The 22,950-nt window shown below is 39.1% G+C and overlaps 2 protein-coding genes across 2 annotated transcripts in view; both read right to left on the bottom strand.

Moving 5' to 3' along the window:
- Positions 1-22,716, bottom strand: part of LOC104418121 (protein DA1-related 1) — a 29,434-nt gene extending 6,718 nt beyond the window's left edge. Inside the window, exons 1-8 of the mRNA XM_039302286.1 lie at positions 22,293-22,716; positions 20,199-20,337; positions 19,944-20,034; positions 19,329-19,563; positions 18,690-18,810; positions 18,483-18,566; positions 18,183-18,302; positions 17,855-18,067 (exon numbers count right to left, since the gene is read on the bottom strand). Coding sequence (XP_039158220.1) covers positions 17,855-18,067; positions 18,183-18,302; positions 18,483-18,566; positions 18,690-18,810; positions 19,329-19,563; positions 19,944-20,034; positions 20,199-20,300 — 966 coding nt within the window. The 5' untranslated portion in view covers positions 20,301-20,337; positions 22,293-22,716. The remainder of the gene's footprint in view (positions 1-17,854; positions 18,068-18,182; positions 18,303-18,482; positions 18,567-18,689; positions 18,811-19,328; positions 19,564-19,943; positions 20,035-20,198; positions 20,338-22,292) is intronic.
- On the bottom strand, positions 741-4,468 carry LOC120288285 (protein DA1-related 1-like). Its single transcript, XM_039302072.1, has 4 exons — positions 4,066-4,468; positions 1,858-1,957; positions 1,612-1,702; positions 741-1,226 (listed from the first exon to the last, which is right to left on the bottom strand). Exons 2-4 carry the CDS (start codon positions 1,918-1,920, stop codon positions 934-936), a joined length of 447 nt encoding a protein of 148 aa, XP_039158006.1. The 5' UTR covers positions 1,921-1,957; positions 4,066-4,468; the 3' UTR covers positions 741-933.
- Positions 22,717-22,950: the final 234 nt, after the last annotated feature.

Below are 22,950 nucleotides of genomic sequence, written 5' to 3'. Positions count from 1 at the left end.
GTCCGTCTGCATATGTTGGAATCTGCAAAGAGATGAGAAGGTCATTCAAATGGTGATTACTTCAATAAAATAGTGGATACAACAGAGATTAATAGCCAAGCTTCTCAATACAGGGCAATGAGAACAGAGAGCAAATAAGTTGATAGTGCCAAATTAGATGGAGCATACATCTTGCAGTCAAAGAAATGTACTTACATAGCTGCTGCAAACATCACACCTTGGATGATGCTGTTCCTTGAAGCAGGACTTGTGATATGGGCGATTCTCCCTAACCGAGAACTTACACCGAGGAAAATTTAAAAGTCAGTACAACATACAATCAATACTGCTGCAAATTATGAGGATTTAGAAATCCTTTAGGTTTTTCTTAAAACAGACTTATGATCTGGGATAAGAAACAGACCTCAGCATCAGCAAACGGATGATTGCAAGCATGACAGCGAAAACATTCTGGATGCCAAAATGAATCCATGCAATTCAAGTATCGCCCACTCCCGATCTTGGCATTGCAACCAGCACAAATTCTACAAGAAATAAACATTCAATATGCAGATCAGATGAATCCTGCAGGAAGTGAATGGTTCAGCAACAGGAACAAAAATCCATGGTTATTGCTAGTAGGGTATCTTAGTCCATGATATTGATATTTCCCTGAATTTGCCCCCGAAAAGCGGTTGCCAGATTAAATGATTGGCATTTGTTATTCTGTTACGGACACTAACCCAGATCTTGACTTTAGATGACACAACCAGATCTAGAATTTAGATGCCCAGAGTCATAGGTAACTCAATACAAAAGTCACTTGTCTATCTGATGACCTGAACATGAGGTATAGTTACTAATGCCAAGATGCATTGGATTTTACAAAGACAACCATCATTTAGACATACACGTATATGCATCCTAAAGAGACATAAATATGATTGAAAATCATCAGAGAATCTGAGAAAGCCTCCTTGCCAAAAAAAGAAAGAACATGGAAGGGAAGAAGAATGGGTAAGGGCGAAACATGTTTCCACTTTCATATCGAGGGGGTGATTCAACACTCAGGCTTTCTTGGAGAGCCTTGGCAAGTTGTTGATCTTCCTCCAACTGAGATTCGATGTGCTTCTCTTCCATGTTTGGAGATTCAACAAGTTCATATTCTTCTTGGTCAATTTGTTCATCATCTTCTGATTCCACATAGGTAGGTGGTTCTTCCTCTGAGTGACCATCTTCATCAGCTTCTGAAGAAAAATGAAATAACACGGCACTAAGCAAAACAGATGAAGGCTAAAATCTCCAGATCCATGTGACACCAGCAACTGGGAAACAACAAAACATTCTTCATCCAAAGGCATCATCATTATCCATCCTCTTCAAATTGTTCATCTAACAAGGCCAACCAACGGTCAAGTTTGTGATCACGTAGCAATATTGTCCAATGTCCATCAATCAATGTTTATTTTCTAAATAAAGTCTAGTGCAGATAGCCAAATCTGTTGAGAAGAAACTAATTGTGCTTCAATTCTTAGTCCAAGTAAATCAGTCGAAATAGTTCGGAGGATAAATATAAATTTTTCAGTCGAGCAATCATGGGAACACTTAGGTCTTACGAATCAGCAAACTTACCAACCAACTTTTTCCCCTTTAGATCATCTACTGAGAGAGAAAGTGCGATCGCGTAGTCAATGTCTTCTCTTTCTTGATCTGCCAATTCATCCTGCATTCAGAATCAAGAAGTTAGATTACCAATCAGTCCACTGCCTTCTTCCATACCAATGTCGGATGTAATCAGGTCAGAATCCATGTATGCTCAGTCAATAAGTACCAAGCATATATGACAGACGGACAGAACAGAAAAAAAGTTTTTGTTACCTCGAAATTATGCGTCTTCTTCCGATGGCCAGAACCTCCAAGGATCTTGCTCAGCCAACCCATGAATCTCAATACTGCTTACCCCAGTATGGCACCTTTCCTGGAGTGTATTTTCTCAGTTAACATAAGAAACCACTTCCCTTTTGTAGTTTAGTAGCCACATAGCAGAGCATGCCCTCAAGCAGTTTTGGTGTCAGGAATATCAAGATTTCATGATCTTTCTCACAGAAAACGAAGGGCCAAGGACTATCCAATTCACAAGCCATTAAACTAGGTACTAAAAACACAACTAATCTGGACAATATTCTCCTAAAAACGATGATTGCCTGTATTGTTTAGAAGAATTAGTCGACAGAAAATGTTTAAGTCACGAATGACCATCTTTGCCTGACTATTTTCGGCAATGACGAAGATGTTCTCCGTTCATTCATTCTTGCAACCAATCAAGCCATGTCTGCAGAAAATGTTTTCCAAGTGGCTGGTTTCCCACGAAAGAAACTCACCATGAGATGTAAGAACAAATCCTTCAACCCACACACAAACCAAAAACGGTCATTTTCAAATCAAGCGAAGACCATGGCAAGAGCTCACCTCTCAAAACCAGTTCACGAAGATGTCACAAAGGGGGAGAGCATCAGGTAAGAGAAAAGACCCAGAAAGCAGATCCCTTCTCTCATCCCAAGAAGGAAAAGTAACACAATGATATGTGATTTCAAACTCTCGATCAGCTATCACTCTTTCACCAAAAAAAGAAGTGAAACAGCAAGAGCTCCTTTTCTTTTGGCAGGACAAAAGGGTCACCAGGTCAAACAAGCATTTCAGAGAGAGAGGAGACCTTTCAACAGGTTGAAGATCCGAGGGCGAATTCAGGGCCAAAAGTATGCATGAAGATCAAGTTAAAAGTTCTTCCTTTCCCCAAGAACCGGCATATAACAAGATTCACACGTCAAAACCCAGAAAAAGCTCACTGCTGACAAGGCTTCAAGTGGAAGATGATGCCTGCTGCTGCATCAGCCAGCCAGCGAGGCCTTCTCGACATTATTTTCTGCATCTTAACCCATCCAATCTAACCTTCCACCTCACTCCATCTTATTACACCACTTGTCGTAACATGACTCCCGGTTCATTTTCCTCTAAACTTTTTTTTTTTTTTTTTTCTGTTAGAGTAGTGAAAATACTAAATTTCTTCAATCATATCTAACAGATTGTTTGCAAAATGCACGAAATTGCGTTTTGCTGCACTCGGACAGTGTAGATCGCCTTCCACGTGCAACTCGACTCAGCATTCTAATCGATGTTTGGAAGATGCACGGGAGGAGGGGAAATACAGAAGAAAATTCTCGAGAATATAATGATTTTTCTCTCCAACCACCATTCACAAAACTTTCAAATTTCTCGTCATTTTCCACCCAAATTTGCGTTCTCCCTATTTTCTTAATTTCCCAAACGCAGCATAATGCTAAAAATAAGCGAAAGACACATGAAATATTTTGTAACTCGTATTTCAACATTACCCTTTTTTTCGAATCTTGCAATTCTTACAATTTAACTCCAATTCTTTACCAAAAAAAAAAAAAACTCCAATTCAACATAGAATTACTAAGACATTTTAAATTGCGTGAATATACAATCATACATATATATATTTAAACTCGCTTATCAAATTTTTAAAGTTTAAATAAAATGACAAACTGTATAGCAAAATTCAGCAACCAGCGCCTTTATTTCTTACATTTAAAAGCCAAAAGAAGAACAAGATTCAGGTACATTTCCGAAAAGAAAAACCATGTCTACTATCGTTTTGTAACTAACCGATTTCTTTCCGTAACGAGTAAATTAAAAAAAATAATAATCTATTGCGAAACGCTGCTATCCAAATTTTCCGAAAAGAGCGGACAAATATAAATAAATAAATAAAATAAAGGCCCGAAAATGATAAAGTAAAACAGGGGAAAACAAAAAGAATTTAAAGTGGCGGCGGCGGCGGCAGCGGCAGCGGCAGCGGCGACGGCTCTCCAAGGCACCGCCGTGCGTGAGCGCCACGCGCCGCCGTGCTCATCCACTGAACCACCGCAGTCCGGACTGGATCGCGACTGAATCACCGCAACACTCTCTGTCTTTCTGTCTGTCTCTCTCTCTCTCTCACACACAGAAATTATAATCGAAGAAGAAACCAACACGTCGCAATCCGAAGCGAACTCGCCGTACCTGGTCGAGAGCAGGAAAGAGAGAGTGAGGTGGCGAAAAGTCAAGCCCCGGTCGTCTCTCCGCCGCCCCGCGCGATCCAAACGATCTTCGACCCGCCGCCCCCGCCGTCGCCGCCGGCGGCGGTCACCACCCGACGGTGATCGAGCCCCGACCGCGATCCACCACGGACCGAGAACGCGATGCGAACCGCACGGAGCTGGAGCGGAGGAAGTTGGCGGGTGGAGCTTTCCGTCTTTCTCTCCTTCCTTCGTCGTTTCTGCTGCGGAGTCGTGTTTCGTCAATGGGGGATCAGAGATGATGATGACAGTAACGCAGGGATTTCACAGGGAGAGAGAGGTTCCCCCCATGCAATTATTTTGCAGCTTCCAGCACGCAAGCAAAAAGCATTTTGGGTACCCACTTCACCACTTAAATTTATGATTTTATTTTGATTATTTTTGCTTTTGAATTATTTGGAATTGATAATCCTTTGAAAGGGGGGGGGCCCTCCCCACCATGGGGGCATCAGTTAGAAACATCACATGAAAGGAGGGGTGCATTTCTCCCTTTTTAACTTTCTGGTTTTTGTATTCTCCAGGTCGCTCAATGATGCTCGTGTGATTATAATTACAGATGGAGGTTTTATGCCATGGAAAATAACAAGGTGGGCAGATTATGGGTCAGTTTGGGATTTTTGTGAAACGAAAATTAGTTTGAAGGAAATATATTATGAGATACCCAGTTGGGAATTGTAAATTATTGGAGCAAATGTAGCATAAGGGAACCAATTCCTAAACTTGGAGTTATGCCTAATGGATTTTGATTCAAAGGGCAATTTCAGGAATTTATAGATATCCAAAGATTTTTCACTATTTAGATGAGCATTTTGGATCCAATTCTATAAACTCTTCTTGGGCATGTGCAAATTCTCACTTAGACTTTATTCAAAAAGGCTTCAACCCTTTGTAAAAAATCTTGATTTTTTCATCAATTTTCCTTTCAAGAAAAATAAGGATGTCAATCCTATCAAAGCCAGTCACTCTATAACTAATCCAAAACATTTATTTTTAGCACAAAAGGAATGCTTGGATTTACTTCATCAATGATTAATTGAGCCACTAGATTCTCAATGGGTTTGTGAAGCATTTTTTGTCAACAAGCAAGCGAAGCAAAATAGAGGAAGGATAAGATTGGTTATCAATTATTAGCCTCTTAACCAATTTTTACCAAATAATAAATTTCCTCCGCCACATCAGAATTCATTATTCTCTGGCCTCACTCAAGTTAAAGTATACTCTAAGTTTGACCTTAAAACTATATTTTGGCAGTTGGGAATCCACCTTGAAAATAGATACAAAGCTGGTTTTCAGTGGATGATGCTCCCTTTTGGCCTTGAAAAAGTTCGTTCGTTGTTTTAAATAGCTACATGCAGAATTTTCCAACCTATTTTGGTCAATGCTCAAATTTACATCGACAACATCCTCCTTTATAGTCCAGACAAGGATTCTCATTTTAAATTATTAGACCAATTTGTAGAAATGGTGTGAAAGCATGGCGTTATATTATCCCAAAAGACGATGATCATTGCTCCGAAAGAAATTGAATTTCTTGGGATGCATCTTAGAGATGGAACTTACTACCTCGGTCTTCATATTGCTGAGGAATTGCAAAAGTTTCCTATTGAAAATCTTTCCCACAAACAAGTTTAACAATTCCTTGGGATTGTAACTTATATCCAGGACTTTATCCCAAAATCACAGAATTTATAAGTCCATTTTAACAAATGCTTAAAAGAGATGCTCTTCCGTGGGGACCACAACAAACTAAGTTTGTATGTAGGCTTAAGGAAATCCTACATCTTCCTCCTTTGCAAATCCCTTCTATGAGGAAAAGAGTATTGCAAATATATGCCAATGATGAATATTGGGCTACTATTCGTTTTGAAAAAAAAAATTAATGGCAAGCAACGAGTTTTCGGGCACAAGAGTCAGAGATTCACACAAGCGAAAATGGATTACCATTCGACGTTCAAAGAAATCATGACGGTAAAATATGGCATTAAAAAGTTCGAATTCCATCTTATAGGACATCATTTCCTTATGAAGATGAACATAACCTCATTCTCTCAAATGTGGAAGTTTAAGCAAAAGCAAATTTCGCATCCACAACTTCTTATATAGCCAAAATGGTTTTTAAAGTATTCCTTTAAGACCAAACATATTGCGGGAAAAATATATATATATACTTGCTGATTTTTTGTCTAGACCGAAAGAATTTGTAGCTACCACACTATAAATATGTATGTGATAAGAAATCCAAGAGCGGTTTCAAGGTTCAAGAAATAAAGCCCAAACGGCCTTTGTATTCATACACACCAAAAATTCCTAAGTTAATCCAAGACAATGTTCTTGTTGAAAATCTTGGAAGACTTATGCAACAATACCATTTCCAAATTTTTAGTGAATATGAAGGTCTTCTCCTCATACTAGACTAGTTGCATCCAAAATATCCATTTATTCATCCACTCACATTCTTCTCATAAGAGGAATTTCTAGAAAAGCCCAAATGGTTTTATTGGTATTTTTTTAATTTTTATGCCATTGTCATTGAGTTTCTAACAGCCAAGGTCCTTATTTTCATTAGCAAAATTATCCAAGGAGAAGCCAAGTCTAAATATTTTGAAGAAATGCTTAGTTGGTTCAAACCATTAAGTGCATGGAAAAGTATTTTCCAGGTCTAACTCAGAGCATGTAGGCCTAACCCAGAACTCTATACAATTGTTTTATTTTTCAAGCCCTAGATATTTTTCCGACCCAATGGAGATATGTGTAAAACTCCAGCAGATGTTGGCGTATCCACATATAAACCACAACTTGTTCTAAACAAGATTTTTACAATACTTCCTTGTAGAATCTCAATTTATCCTTGACAGTATCCGGAATTACATAGGATTTTGTTGCAATCAAGTTATTCCACTAGAAGCATGGCCAACAAAGATGATCCTATTTCTTGGGATTATTGTGATGACTATCGCACAACCCGTTCAACAATCAATACTTGACTAAGAAGATATTATGAAATGGATGTACCAAACACTTTTGAGTCACCAACAAATCACAGGATGTAGCTTCATATCACAAGACCCATGGGGAGGACCACTATCAAATGATCCATTTGATTATGGTGAATTGCTACTTGCAATTAGACTAGATCTTGGCAATGAAAGTCAATCGCTTTAGCCTAGGTATCTACCTCAACTTGGCATCCCATCAACTTGCACTGATGCTTTAGCGAGCTCTCATCAATCATTTAAAAGACACATACCATATGAATTAATATGGAATTTTCTCTAGTAATTGAAGAAGTAGAGAAACTCCTTGAAGCACTCAGACAAGAGTATCTACAATGTGTGTGTGTGTGTGTGTGTGTGTGTGTGTGTGTGTGTGTGTGTGTGTATTATTAATCCTCCTAACATTCCATTTAGTTCATACCAGACTTTAGATGATAGAGGTATCGAATATCTTGAAGCTCTAGAAATTGAAAGAATCATCAAGGAATACTAAAGACAGAAAGATGAAGAAGCTTGGACAATTTAGACGACAACCTTGAGGAGCCTATTCATAGGCATAATGAGTAAAGGAACTAAAGAATCTACCAAGAACCTGTTCAAGACAAAAAAAAAAAGGCAGAGGATTCACATGAAGGAACTAAAAAGTTTGACTCAAAATATTGTAGCGTATTGTTCACGTACTATTTAGTATTGTACCATATTGTTCACATATTGTTGGGTACTGTTCATAGTTCTGTAACACTGTAGCAAAAGCAAAAAAAAAGGATAATGAGTGGAAAAGTCAATTTGTTAGTATTAAACTTGATGGATGCAAATAATTGGCCTTTTCAGCCAAACGAGGTTTATAAAATTATAGTATGTTGTTTCATGCCTATATAAGATGGTGTATGTAAACGTTAAGGAGCAAAAGTCACCCCCTCCAGAAGTAGAGTTAAAATACCAAGTGTATGACATCTAGTACTTTTTGGAAGTATCTTTGTATCAAGAATAGAATCACTAGTCCAGTGTTGATGGGGCCACTAAGAGAAATAGGCTTATCATACTTGAATAGGTATATTTTTATAGGAAAATATGAAAGAATAGAAGGAATATATGCATAGAGATCTTGGATTGTGGGTGGTTCAAATAAAGAAGAATACCTCTTCTTTAGGTTCTTTGGATAAGCTTTCAATGTCACTAGTCTATGATCACGTCTAGATGACACATAGTGTGTTTGGTTTATACATCTTTTAGGAAAAGACTTATTCAACATAATCATCTTGTACTCTAGTTTGCTTCTATCTTCTGAATTAAATAGGAATTTCTTGCTTTGGTCTTTGAATAATTCTTGGCAAAATGGGCTTTTTTGTTGCAAATATAACATCTGTCAGATTTTCTTCATCTTCCAAAAGAGCTTCATTTACAATGTCTTTCTCATAAGAATCACCGGTTGCGCCTTTTATTCCTATGTCCTGAAGAGAATCTTTTGAAGCATCTTCATTTTTTGCATCGATATCCATAAGAAGGATTATCACAGGAGTCTTTCTTTAAACACTTAATTCTTAACTCAGGCTTGTGACAAGTCTGGTCAAGTTCTTTGTTGCTTATAAGGTAACTTCTAAAAGCCTTCCTTTGGAGGCAAAGATTATTAAGAGCAAGATGTATCTCCCACTAGAGTTCCCCAAGAGGAACATTAGCAACCATCTTCAGCTTATTCTGTATGGATCTTTCGACAATTTGGCCATTCTCTTTTGGAATGGAGGCCAAAAATACCTACTTTAGGTTAGGATCAGCTCCGAGATCATAAAATAGTTTAAGCATTTCTTGGAAATACCTATTGAGATGCTTTCTTCAACAACAACAACAACAACAACAACAACAACAACAACAACAACAACAACAACAACAACAACAAAAAAAAAAACATGATTTTTTTCCAAACAAAAAAAAATAGGCTCAAGAAGATCCTCTGGTTTACCAATAAAGAAGTCATGGATCACACAGATTGTTTAATGGAAATCTATTTGAAGTAAAAATGTCATCTAATCCTGGTCAAGAGCATATCTCCACTAGTCTTTTAGGCTTCCAATAAATCTACTCAAAAACTCAGTCCGTATTTCATACCAACTTTCAACAGAAAGTGCCTTGGTGTTGAGCCAAACATGAAACTCTTGTAATCTATCTGGTTATTTAGAATAAGGGATATCATCGAATGTGAGGTAATATTTTGAAGTTGAAGACTTTTGTTCAGGGTTTGAGTTATGAAAGTGTCCTACTTCTATCTTGAATGGACTTGATTCCATTACTACTTTAAGGGGATCAACCATAAAGATAGCAGGTACACAGGATATTAGTATTTGTGGCTCAAAGATTGAAGTATTTTTGGAGGAAAGAGAGTCCAATACTGAGGCTGATTTAGAGATATTTTACTTGGCGAAGTCAAATGCAGCAATAGGTGGTATCTTTTGTTTGCTTTGATCTCGCAAGAGTGCCTCAAGTGGGTTTGAGACGATATGAGCAGAGAGAGGCTTTAGAAAGGGTTTAGGAGCTAGTTTCTTTTCTTCACTAATCTTTTTTTTTTTTTTTCCATTTCTTTGATACGGTTTCTAAGTGTAACAATATCCCTTTGATCTTACTTTAGAGTTTCACCAACAATTGAGGCAATTGATGTAGCACGGAGGGGCCCACCTCTATTGAAATCATTTGCTAAGGCTAGGAAAATGGATTTGGAAAAGGAACAAATTTTCCATCATGCAAGAGTTTGATTTGTCTCCTCAATTTTTCCATTTCTGCCGTCTAGTCTTTCAATTAATGATGAGAAACATATGTTCTAGATTCCATCTGCTTGAGTTTCTTCTTGAATGTTTGAAGTAATTTATTTGTGACCCAAGCCGTTTGATCAACCTTTTGGTCAACATGATCGAGACGAGCTTGAATATTTGAAAGCCTAGTGTTAATTGTCTTGAGAATATTACTGTGGGCCAAGACATTCTTTGACTACGAATTCAAGACAACTTCAACAGTCATGATTTTTGTTTGTCTTCCATGGTCGTCAATATCTATCGGATTCAAGACCTTAGGAATATGACAAAATTGATTGTGAACACCTATAAACTCTTCTAATGTCAGAATTTGGGTAGTAAATTTAGATTTTTCTAAAGGTGGAAAGTCTCAAGGTTAAAACATATGGACAAATGGAAGGACGGGTATTGGGTAACATGAGGGCTGAGGTGTTTGGGGTACTTCTAGAGGAAAAGAGTTCATTTTTTACTGATTTGTAGATGGGTTTATAGAAGGGTAAGACAACCAGCTTTTGGGATGAAGATTTCTTTCTAAATGGTGGCTAAGGAGGTGGAGGAGGTTCACATGGTTTAGGGATTTTGGGAGGAGGGAGTAATCGAGGTGGTCTATACAAGACCATAAATTGATATTTTCCTCTATCTTCACCAAGAGGTCTGACAATGGGGTCTCCATGAAGGTACCTCTAGTAAAGTTTATGTTTTGATCACTTCTTTCTTCTGAATGGGCTATCATATTCTTCTTCATCCGAAGGATTTGTACAAAGGGAACACTGGCAATCAAGATCCCAAAAACAGTGTCTTGTATGGGAATCTTTGTAGTGATGAATAGGACGTCCTTCCCGGTCGAAAGACTCAATCATGGATTTTGGATCTGGATGGCCATCATTAGTTGGACCATGAGTTGCATGAGGTTGCATCATAAGAATGGTAGGAAATATAGAAGAAGTGGTCTCTTCCTTTCCCTTACTAAATTTAATGATTAATGTGTCATATTTCTTCTTGGTAAATTGAGACTCTATGGATTTGATGGGCTTGGAGTTTTGGTGAATTTTTTCATAGTTAGTTAACCACTTGCCTAGGAGTAACTTAACTAGCTAATCTCAAGGAATCTGTCTAGGCACATGGATAAAAGAAGTTTGATCATTGTCCACCAAAATGAACAAAGTATCTTCAGAATGAAGGAAGTTAAGGTCAATGATATGATTATAGACCTAATAAACCATTTGGTAATGCAAGGTAGCAACAATAGAATCTAGAGTCTGAGATGTTCCGATAATCTATAGGTGAACCTTAAGAGCTAAGAGAAGTCGTGGATCCAAGAGAGCTATATTGAAATTAGGAAACAGTTTAACAAACATTGTTCATGCATTGAGGGTAGTTTGGATGGTGCCAACACAAGCATGTCGGTAGTCCTAAAAAGGGGTGTTTAGAAGGGTCATTTGTGCAACTACAAGTAACTATTTCCTTTCATGAAAGGATAAAGCAAGTCTAATAGCACCAAAGTGAATGTGTGTATATCCTGCTGTATTTATTATCTTGGAGAGTCATAAGGGATTTGAAAGGTGACAAAGTGTTCTTGCTGAGTAGGTGGGATAGGATGCTCATTGAATTTTGAGAACTAGACATATTCTTTAACTTCTTTAAGAGTATGCTTAATAAGTTGCTTAATAGAACGGATAGATGAACAAAAGGATGGTTTGACAAAAGCAGAATATGGATTTGTAAGTGGAATGTGAGTCTCAGAAATTTTGCTATCTTCATTGAGGTAGGAGACCTCATGAAGATAGTCAGTTTTAGAGACATTGGAAGTACGAAGTTCAAGAGGACTAAGAGAAACTGAAGCATTTATAGTGGAAGGTGTGGCAATTTTAGAAGATTCTATCATGGTATGAAAAATCTCCCTTCCTGCACTAGATATTCAACTTCTAAGCAAAAATGTGCTAAAAAATGCCATGGTTATTATACTAGCAAATTTGCCTATGATACAAGTTAGGGAAAACGAAAACAAATTTTGTAGTAGGTACATTATTCCGCATGCACAGCCCTTCCTCGCCCTCAAAATAGGGATTGTCTATTAGCCACCAAATTCCTTCTTCATTTTTTGACTCATATCATAGAAAATTTTAGGATAGTAAAATTGATGTATTATGGCATCCTAGATTTTCGATTTTGCTTTCAATTGAATAATCGGACATTTCATTGACATGCCTATAGTGCTGTTCTCAGAGCTGATCACTCGTGAAATAACTAGATTATATGGGGGAAGCCATTAAGAATTTTAAGGCAAATAGACTTGAGGATTCAACTAGGAATCGGCTACTTGACCATGCTCATATGCCGAGATTATTACGATACAGTAAGATCGATTAAAAATCAGAGATAGGTCGGTTTGACTGAAATATATGGTTAAACGTGGGTGATAATTCTTGTCAATCGACACTAAATTCATTTTTCTATCGTTTTGGTACCCTACATCCATATTAGAATATTTGAAATTTTCACGACAAGGGAATCGCCAATGTGTCGAATGGGTTCATCGTGGCTCAAAGAATATCAACCACGAGTCATTTACACTAAAAATTTCTGAAAGCTACCTAGTAGCCTAGGTCACACTAAAATCGCGCCGGATTGAAATTAACCGCAAATTTGAGTCTAATTTCAGAAATTGAAAGTCTTATCATGTCACAGGTCATTTTAGAACGTTGACTCATCTTTCAAAGAATTTTCGATGAGTTCAGGATTTTTACGGAAAATCGATTCGGACGATTCGGAAAACGAACGAAAATTCGGATTGGCCAATTTAAAGGAACTTTTGGCATCTAATGTAAGTGAATTAGTAAAAGGAAATTTTTATGGGATTTTTCCTCAACAAATCGGACCTCAATTAGAGAAGTTTGTTCAGAAAATCGGATTCCGAGAAAAATGAAATAGAATTCGGAATTCAAGGAAATGGCCGTTTTGTTGTCCGAGATTTGTTGTTTAGGGGAAATTTAGTGCGAGAAAGCAAGTGAGGATCAATTACTTTAGCATGGGAATTTTTGGAGACCAATTTGGACTAAACAAGAGCAAGTGTGACCAAGATTTTTGAGTTATAGGATTTTCTCTTTAATTTTTTTCTATTTCTTTTTTCCCCCATCCCCTTCGGCCGCCCACGTTTCTCTCTCTCTCTCTCTCTCTCACTCACTCACTCACTCACATGTGCGAATTCCTCCCCCACTGATGTCCCCCCTCTCTCTCTCTCTACCGTGTCTCATTTTCCCTCCTCACTTCTTTGACTTTTCTTTCAATTTTATCTCCTATCTCCTTATCCTCTCTTTTCCTTTAATCTTTTGACCGACACACCCCCTCAAACCTCTCTCTATTCAATCTCTCTCTCTCTCTCGCGTTGTCGCCCCCATTTCTTTCGAGCTGTGTTGTCGTCCCGTAAGAAACCGAAGCAATCCACACGAATTTGAGTCCATGAAACCACTTGATTTTGGTTCAGCTCGCGTCTTCGTTCAACAGCCGCTTGAAGCCGCAAGTTCAGCCCTTCTCTCTACAAAATCAACCACTCAAATCAGTCCTTTAGCCAAGGAACCCGAGCAGAAAATCAGAAGCTTTGCGAGCCAATTTTTAGGCCCAAGCCGAGCCCCGTTGGCGTCATGCCGCTTTAGAGAGGATCGTGCCCCGTTGCGTCCTCGACGATTTGAGTCGATCATATCACAAAACAAGTGAGTTTAACTCACTAAACCTCGTTTAGTAGGTTAATGATGTTTATGAGTTGATTAGATTTAATTAAGCATGGTTAGGTGGATAGATTTGATTAGATTAGTTAATTTAATTATCTGCTGATGCATGTTAGGTGGTTAGTTAGTGCAATTAGTGAGTAAATACATTCTAGTATTTATTTAATAAACTTCAGAATTTTTCCAGGTCTGTTTTGGCATCCAATTAGGCATTACGGGCCTAAATTGGATTTATTGCATTTATTTAATATTTTCTGTAATTATTTATTTATTTATTTATTTTCCGGAAATTAGACTGGGATGGCCAGTGACCAGAAAATTATGCTGATTTCAGCGGTGTGATCTATTTATTTAATTGAGCCTTAAATTGTGCTGATTTTATATGAATTGCATTTTTGGAATTTATTCTTAAATTGATTTAATTTCAATAATTGATTGGAAAATAACCGATCGGTTTACAATACCAAAAATATTTTGGTGGACTATATAAAATTGTGGGAATTGTGAAAATGAAATTATGGTATTTTGGCTAAGGCCAACTGTGTACCCACACACATGGTTATTTTATCGGGTATGATAAAAGGTGAAAAAGAATGCTACGTTATGTCAGCTCAATGACTAAGTGTGTCATCTCGGAGAAAGACGCTATGTTACGTTAGCTTGATGACTAAGTATGTCATCTCGGAGAAAGACGTTGTATTATATTGGCTCAGTGACTTGGTACATCACTTTGGAGAATGCACGTGGGCTCGGTGATTCGATATGTCATATTGGAGGTTGCACGTGGGCTCGATGACTAGGTATATCATCTTGGAGAAGGCACATGGGCTCAGTGACTAAATATATCATCTTTGAGAATGTATGGTATGGATTAAAATGACCGAAGAATGGTCTAACTAGGTCGATTGATCGATAAGTCAATCTGAGTGAATGATCAATGTGTTGATGTGACTCGATGAGTTTATGAATTGTGCTAACTTACAAGGATGGGACTAAGGCCAAGGTAAGTCCTCTAGCTGTGATTGTGCTTAGACAGCCCTTAAGGCGTATTGACTTCCTAATCAAGTCTTAAGGGGTAGAACTCACTGAGACATTGTCTTATTGGTTATTGTATAACCATTTTTAGGTCCATAGATGGTGTTGGCAAATGACCAAGAGACCCGAAGTTCATGAGGTGAAGCCTGAAGAATCGGTGACCATGTCCGACTAGCTAGTCGTATGACAACTCTCTTTTGTAGGGAGCCGATTCATTTTGTAAACCTTTGTGTATAAACATGTGTGTTTATAAAAGGTATTTTGTGAAAAATTAATCATACTTTTCTATCACATTGTTTTATTATCTGGGAATTGATTATATGCTTCCGCATGCATATTAAAATGAATAGGTCAGCGATACGTCCTAGGACGTCGCAATTAAATCGACCAATGAGGGATGAGTACGTGCTCGAGGATCGGGGCGTGACATGTATAGATTCCACATTGTGGCAAATGCAAAGCATACTTTCAGGATTGATCAAAACATTCTTTTAGTTTTAAAAAATCATACCAAGCAGAAAAGAAGAGAGGAGAGAAGCTTTAGGAATTCATATCAAACCATACTATATTATTAATAGAGAGGCTGCATTCTACGTCTTAACATTTACATACATCGCCAATAATGATTTTCTAATAGTAATGACGCTACAAATAAAGAGGAAAAAGGTATACATTTGGTCCTCGAGTTTACCTCATTTTTTTAGTGGGCGCACTTGAACCCATATTTTATGCAATCAAGCTCTTAAATATACAAGGTGCTCACAATCGAATTCAATGGTGTCTATTTCCAACAAATTTTGAGAATGTCATCCAAAATGGTGAAACTGGCACAAACTCGATGGAATCTAATTCCAACAAAATTTTGGGAATGTGAACGCTTGAATTGTTATGCTAGTCCAAACTCAATAGAAAGTGTTCCAAATATGAGACCGTGCTAATTAATTGCATAAAATCTGATTATAGGCAATTGGGAACGTGCACACTCGAAATCTAACTCTAGTTCAGACCCGATACAAAGTGCTCGAGCCTTGAAATAGCGCTAAACTTGTCTGGAATGGTGTGTTTCTTAAGTTAAAAGGCGTGCCGACATATGACTGCTCTTAATTCTGGGACAATTGGGTCATCATCACTATGTTTTCCTAAATTCCTTTGGGAACATTTGGGATTTACTTGGGAAACTTAAGGTTCTTGAATACGCTATTTTGTATAAACTCATAAGGACATGCAGTGGATGTTGTCCACCCTCATTTGATTGAGGTTTAGAAAAATACAAGTAAATCTACCTATTAAAAAAATAAAAAAAGGCTGGCGAGCTCCTGAGAGCGATGATGAAACCGCTCGAAAATGCATTCGGAAGGAAATCAAAGTGCTCTGAAATTGAAGTGCTGAAAATGTAAATGCAAAGGCTTGAAAAAGTCAACTTTGCGAACAAAGACGCCTAAACACTAATTCTACAGACCAAACTATAGACATCAGGGAAAACTGATTGACTGGTACTGGAAACAAAACCTACAGACTCTGAAGGAAACGAAACGAGACTGCAACAGTGGAAGGATACAAGCAGAGTTTTTGGGATCGGATGTTCGCGTCTTCTTCTTCTCCTCAGCTCTCTGTACTTGTACTCTGCTTCGACGGTTACTTCCTCTTCCATTTGTCGACCTCAAGCTGCTCCTCATCTTGGCTCGACTGTCACCGCCATCTTGTCACATTCTCCAGCAGTCACGGTATCGTGTGCTGCTCTTCCACATATTATGCACGTCTTTGTGCAAGTCGCTTTGCTCATGGCTGCTTTGTTGGTCAAGAATGGGTAGATCGAGTTTCCCATTTCTCTTTTGAGTTTCGCTCCATGTCGAGGATTCTCAAATTCTTTAAAAGACTGGCCTTCCAGTGAACCTACCTAACAATTCCAACTTGGAGCTTACTTGTTCAAGACTCTCTAAAACGGCTTCAAGCATGACAAAACCAAAATTCTTTCAACGACGGATGAACACAGCGTACTGAATATTAAGTCCAGAACCACAACAAAAACATTGTCAAGTGCACACGCCATTACAGAGGAAGGAGATAATTTTGTGCGTTTGGATTACATCCTGAACTAATTTACATTCATCCAATGTCTCATCAGCATTCCATCTCTTATTCAGTCTTGTGATCGTTCTTCTTTGTATCTTCTTTTGCCTGTCAAACTATATTTCTCTGTGTTTTTCCAACACTTGATTCAATTTTTCTATGAAAATTATTCACAAAGGGAAGTTTCCGGTAATCCTGATATGGTCAAGTGTACTTCGGAGGCCGTACTTGAGCACAGCCCGGTTGCCTGACCTAAACCCTTCTCCATAGGCTGCCGAACTATCTGCCTCTATTTGGTGCTTGACAAACTCGCCAAGCTTTTTCTCAAAGTCAGACCGCAGACCTTTCTTCGATGAAGTGGACGTTGATGAAGACGATGACGGTGAGGATGAGGAGGAAGATGAGGATGCAACTTCACTTCCAGAGCTAGAATAGGTCTCAGAGTCCAGCCACATGTGAGCCAAAACCTGGCATATGCCTTCTTCAACTTCTGGCCTTAAATTGGGATAACCTGCCAAACAGCAATCAACAATTTTTGCAGAAGCTTCAGCTGTCAGATATGTATCCTCGATGCACATCAAGTACACCTTAAAAGACTACTGGATGGAAGAAGGCAAAGAGAAAACCTTTAAGCCGGAGCCAAGCATGCATCATCTCATGAGCAAGGATTGACCCCGTCAGCAGCCTGAGTTTTGGAAGCGTTCAGCCACTCAAAGTCGCAGTTCGCTTGTAAATAACCAAAAATGAAGTTTAGCAAGATATAAAACATACCTTGGAAGACCATATAAAATGAGAATCGCTGTCACTTCACATTGCCGAACTAGTCTATAAGGCTCAGTCCTCATCCCAAAGAGATAGCCCGGCCCAATTGTCGGCCTCTTTATAATCTGATAAATCAGGAAGAAGTTCATAAGCCTTTCAATCTACTTCGCAATAGCCCTGTTTTTCAAGCAGTGAAATGTCAAAGGAAGAGAGTCTTAACCGTGGTAATGCATTGTTCTTCAGACAAGCAGAGTCCTCTGGTCTCAGGCATGTGATGGTTACCCTATCATTGTGAAGAAGAAAGTCGATCTTGCTGAGCGAACAGTAAGTTATTTTAACTAAAGAAACTGAAAGACGTAAGCACTCACACTCTTTTCTCCCTCCCTGGCCTCATTCAGTGCCTGCCTTTCGACCAGCAGCAATGGAATCTGTTGCTCCACTTTCATATTCAAACCCTCATAAAACTCTCGTATCTCAAGGTAAAGCGGTTGGCATTCGTTTGAGTCCATGATCGCCGAGTCTAAACACTCCAAACATAACTTTCGACCGTCATCAAGTGACAAGTATTTTGTGTCTCTTGGCTGCAGAAAAGTTTGAAGGCTTTATATCAAGAACAGAGTAAGAAACAAGAAATATTACAATTTTTAGTTGAGGCAAAACATGGATTTGGTCATTTGTGGCTACAGGAGAACTCACTTCCATTCTTTCACAACTACAACATCGAGGAGTTCCGTCCTGCTCATGTGAGGGGCAATACTTCTGTTGCCAAAAAGGATGCGCCCTATACTCAATAAGGCCTGCTGCATTTGTTGGAATCTGCAAAGAGATGAGAAGGTCGTTCAAATGGTGATTATTACTTCAATAAAATAATGAATACAACAGAGATTAATAGTCAAGCTTCTCAATACTGGGCAACGAGGACAGAGGGAGCAAATATGTTGATAGCGCCAATTTTTAGATGGAGCGTATGTCTTACAGTCAAAGAAATGTACTTACATAGCTGTTGCAAACATCACACCTTGGATGATGCTGTTGCCTGTAGCAGGACTTGTGAAACGGGCGATCCCCCCAAACCGAGAACTTACACCGAGGAAAATTTAAAAGTCAGTACGTCATACAATCAATACTGCTGCAAATTATGAGGATTTAGAAAACCTTTAGGTTATACTTAAACAGAGTTTTGATCTGGGATAAGAAACAGACCTCAGCATCAGCAATCGGATGATTGCAAGCATGACAGCGAAAGCATTCTGGATGCCAAAATGAATCCATGCAATTCAAGTATCGCCCACTCCCGATCTCGGCATTGCAACCAGCACAAATTCTACAAGAAATAAACATTCAATATGCAGATCAGATGAATCCTGCAGGAAGTAAATGGCTCAGCAACAGGAACATAAATCCATGGTCATTGCTAGTAGGGTATCTTAGTCCATGATATTGATATTTCCCTGAATTAGCCCCCGAACAGCAGTTGCTAGATTAGATGATTGGCATTCGTTATTCTGTTATGGACACTAACCCAGATCTTGACTTTAGATGACACAACCAGATCTGGAATTTAGATGCGCGGAGTCATAGGTAACTCAATACGAAGGTCACTTGTCCATCTGATGACCTGAACATGAGGTATAGTAACTAATGCCGAGACACATTGGGTTTTACAAAGACAACCATCGTTTAGGCATCCTAAAAGGACGTAAATATGATTGAATTAGGGTTAACAAAATCAACAGAGAATCTGACAAAGTCTCCTTGCCAAAAAAAAGACGGAACGTGGTTACTCATTTGATTTGTCACTACTCATGGAAACTAAAGCAATCGTCTTACTAAACGACCTACCTATACCCAGAGGGGAAGAAGAACGGGTAAGGGGGAAACATGTTTCCACTTTCATATCGATGGGGTGATTCAACACTCAGGCTTTCTTGGAGAGCCTTGGCAAGTTGTTCATCTTCCTCCACTTGAGATTCATTATGCTTCTCTTCCACTTTCGGAGCTTCAACTTGTTCATCGTCTTCTGATTCTACATGAGTAGGTGGTTCTTCTTCCTCTGAGCGGTCATCTTCATCAGCTTCTGAAGACAAATGAAATAACATGGCACTAAGCAAACAGATGAAGACTAAAATCTCCAAATTCACGTGACACCAGCAACTGGGAAACAACAAAACATTCTTCATCCAAAGGCGTCATCATCCATCCTCTTCAAATTGGTCATATAACAAGGCCAACACACGGACAAGTTTGTGATCACATAGTAATAATGTCCAATGTCCATTCAATCAATGTTTATTTTCTAAATACAGTCTAGTGCCAATCCCCAAATCTGCTGAGAAGAAACTAATTATTCTTAAATTCTTAGTCCAAGTAAATTGGTTGAAAGAGTTCAGAGGATAAATATAATTTGCAATCAAGCAACCATGGGAATGCTTAGGTCTTATGAATCAGCAAACTTACCAACCACCTTTTTCCCCTTTAGATCGTATTCTTCGAGAGAGAGTGCGATCGCATAGTCAACCTCTTCTCTTTCTTGATTTGCCAATTCATCCTGCGTTCAGAATCAAGAAGTTAGATTTACCAATCAGTTCACTGTCTTCTTCCATACCAATGTCCGATGTACCCAGGTCAGAATCCATGTATGCTCATATGATAAGTACCAAGCACATATGACAGACAGACTGACGGATAGAATAGAAAAGGAGTTTTTGTCACCTCGGAATTATGCGTCTCCTCCCCACTTCTATAACCTCCGTATCCCCCATGATAATGCTTCCGATGGCTAGAACCTCCGAGGATCTTGCTCAACCAACCCATGAATCTCAATACTGCTCACCCCAGTATGGCAGCTTTCCTGCAGTGTATTTTCTCAGTTAACATAAGAAACCACTTCCCTTTTGTAGTCGAGTAGCCACACAGCAGAGCATGCCCTCGAGCAGTTTTGGCGTCAGGGATATCGAGATTTCATGATCTTTCTCACAGAAAACGAGGACTATCCAATTTACAAACCATTAAACTAGGTACTAAAAACACAAGTAATCTGGACAACATTCTCCTAAAAAACATGGTCGCCTGTATCGCTTAGAAGAACTAGTCAACAGAAAATGTTTTCGCCACGAATGACCATCTTTGCCTGACCATTTTTGGCGACAGATGAAGATGTTCTCCGTTCATTCATTCTTGCAACCAATCAAGCCATGTCTGCAGAAAATGCTTTCCAAGTGGCTGGTTTCCCATGAAAGAAACTCGCCGTAAGATGTAAGAACAAATCCTTCAACCCACACACAAACCCAAAAAGGGTCGTTCTCAAATCAAGCAAAGACCATGGCAAGAGCTCACCTCTCAAAACCAGTTCATGAAGATGACACGAATGGGGAGAGCATCAGGTAAGAGCAAAGACCCAGAAAGCAGATCCCTTCACTCATCCCAAGAAGGAAAAAAGTAACACAACGATATGTGACTTCCAGCTCTCGATCAGCTATCACTCTTTCACCAAAAGAAGTGAAACAGCAAGAGCTCCTTTTCTTTCGGCAGGACAAAAGGGTCACAGGGTCAAACAAGCATTTCAGAGAGAGGGAGGAGAGCTTTCAACAGGTTGAAGATCCGAGGGCAAATTCAGGGCCCAAAGTATGCATGAAGATCAAGTTAAAAGTTCTTCCTTTCCCCAAGAACCAGTATGTAGCAAGATTCACACGTCAAAACCAGGAAAAAGCTCACTACTGACAAGGCTTCAAGTGGAAGCTGATGTCTGCTGCTGCATCACCCAGCCAGCGGGGCCTTCTTGACATTATTCTCTGCATCTTAACCCACCAAATCTAACCTTCCACCTCACTCCATCTTATTCTGCCACTTGTCCTAACATGACTCCCGGTTCATTTTCCCCTCATTTTTTTTTTTTTTTTCCTGTTAGACTAGTAAAATCCTAAAATTTTATAAATCATGTGCAACAAATTGCTTGTAAGATGCCCACAACGGCGATTGCGCAATTTTAATGATTTTCTCTCCTATCACCTCTCATGAAATTTTCAAATTTCCCATCATTTTCCACCCGAATTTTTCATTCTCCCTATTTTTCTTAATTTCCCAAAGGCATCATAATGCGAAAAATAAGAGAAATACACTCGGAATATTTTGTAACTCGTATTTCAACATTATCCTTTTTTCAAATTTTGCAGCTTTTACAATTTAACTCCAATTCCACATGAAATTACTAAGACATTTCAAAATTCGTAACTCTCATCACATACAATCTTATCAAATTTTTAAAATTTAACTAAAATGGTAAATCTTAGAGCAAAATTCAGTAACCAATGCTTTTCTTTCTTGCTTTTAAAAGACAAAAAGAAGGACAAGATTCAGGTACATTTCCGAAAAGAAAAACCATGTCCACTTTCGTTTGGTAACTAACCGATTTCTTTCCGTGACAGTAAAATTAAAAAAAAAAAATCTATTGCGAATCGCTGCTCTCCTAATTTTCCAAAAATAGCGTACAACTTTAAAAATTAGAAAAAAAAAGAAGAACAAAGTCCGAAAATGATGAAGTAAAACAGGAAAAAAAAAACAAAAAAGAATTTAAAGCGGCGGCGGCGGCGGCGGCGGCGGCTCTCCAGGCACCGCCGAGCGTGAGCGTGAGCGCCACGCGCCGCCAGGCTCATCCCCTGAACCACCGTTCTTCGACCACCGCAGTCCGGACTCGATCGCGACTGAATCATCGCAACACATCTCTCTCTCTCTCTCTCTCTTTCTCTGTGAGAAATTATAATCAAAGAAGGAATCAACACGTCGCAATCCGAAGTGAACTCATCATACCTGGCGGAGACCAAGAAAGCGAGAGGGAGGTAGCGAAAAAGTCAAGCCTCCGGTCGCCGCTCTGCCGCCCCGCCCGATCCCGACGATCCTCGACACCCCCGCCGCCGCCGCCGCCGATCAACACTCGACGGTGATCGAGCTCCGACCGCGACCCGCCACGGACCAAGAACGCAAGGACAACGGCACGTGGTCCTCCTTCGTTTTCTGTAACCGGAGCGGAGGGAGTTGGCGGGGTGGAGCTTTCCGTCTTCCACTCCTCCCTTCGTCGTTGCTGCTGCAAGAGTCGTTTCGTTTCTTCAATGGAGGATCAGAGACGAAGATGATGATGATGATGATGATGATGATGATGATGGTCACGCAGGGTTTTTACAGGGAGAGAGAGAGTCCCTCCCACCCGCCATGCAATTTTTTCAGCGGCATCCACCACCAAAGAAACAAAAGCATTTTTTGGGTTTTTATTAGAGGGACGTTTCAACCACCCACTTCACATAATTTCACTATTTTATTTTATATTTTTTGGTTTTAGTTTGCTTTTCATTTATTTGGATTGATAATCCTTATTTATTTGTAGGTTGATTTTTCAAAGGGTGTGGGGGGAGGGGCCCTTCCCCCACCATGCTTGGGCATTACTTAGAAACATCACATTAAAGGAAGGGGA

Source organism: Eucalyptus grandis, chromosome 9 (assembly GCF_016545825.1).
Source record: "Eucalyptus grandis isolate ANBG69807.140 chromosome 9, ASM1654582v1, whole genome shotgun sequence".
NCBI classification, from domain to species: Eukaryota; Viridiplantae; Streptophyta; class Magnoliopsida; order Myrtales; family Myrtaceae; genus Eucalyptus; species Eucalyptus grandis.
Note: the sequence above shows the minus strand (reverse complement) of the source record. Positions and strands in the feature narration are given on the sequence as shown.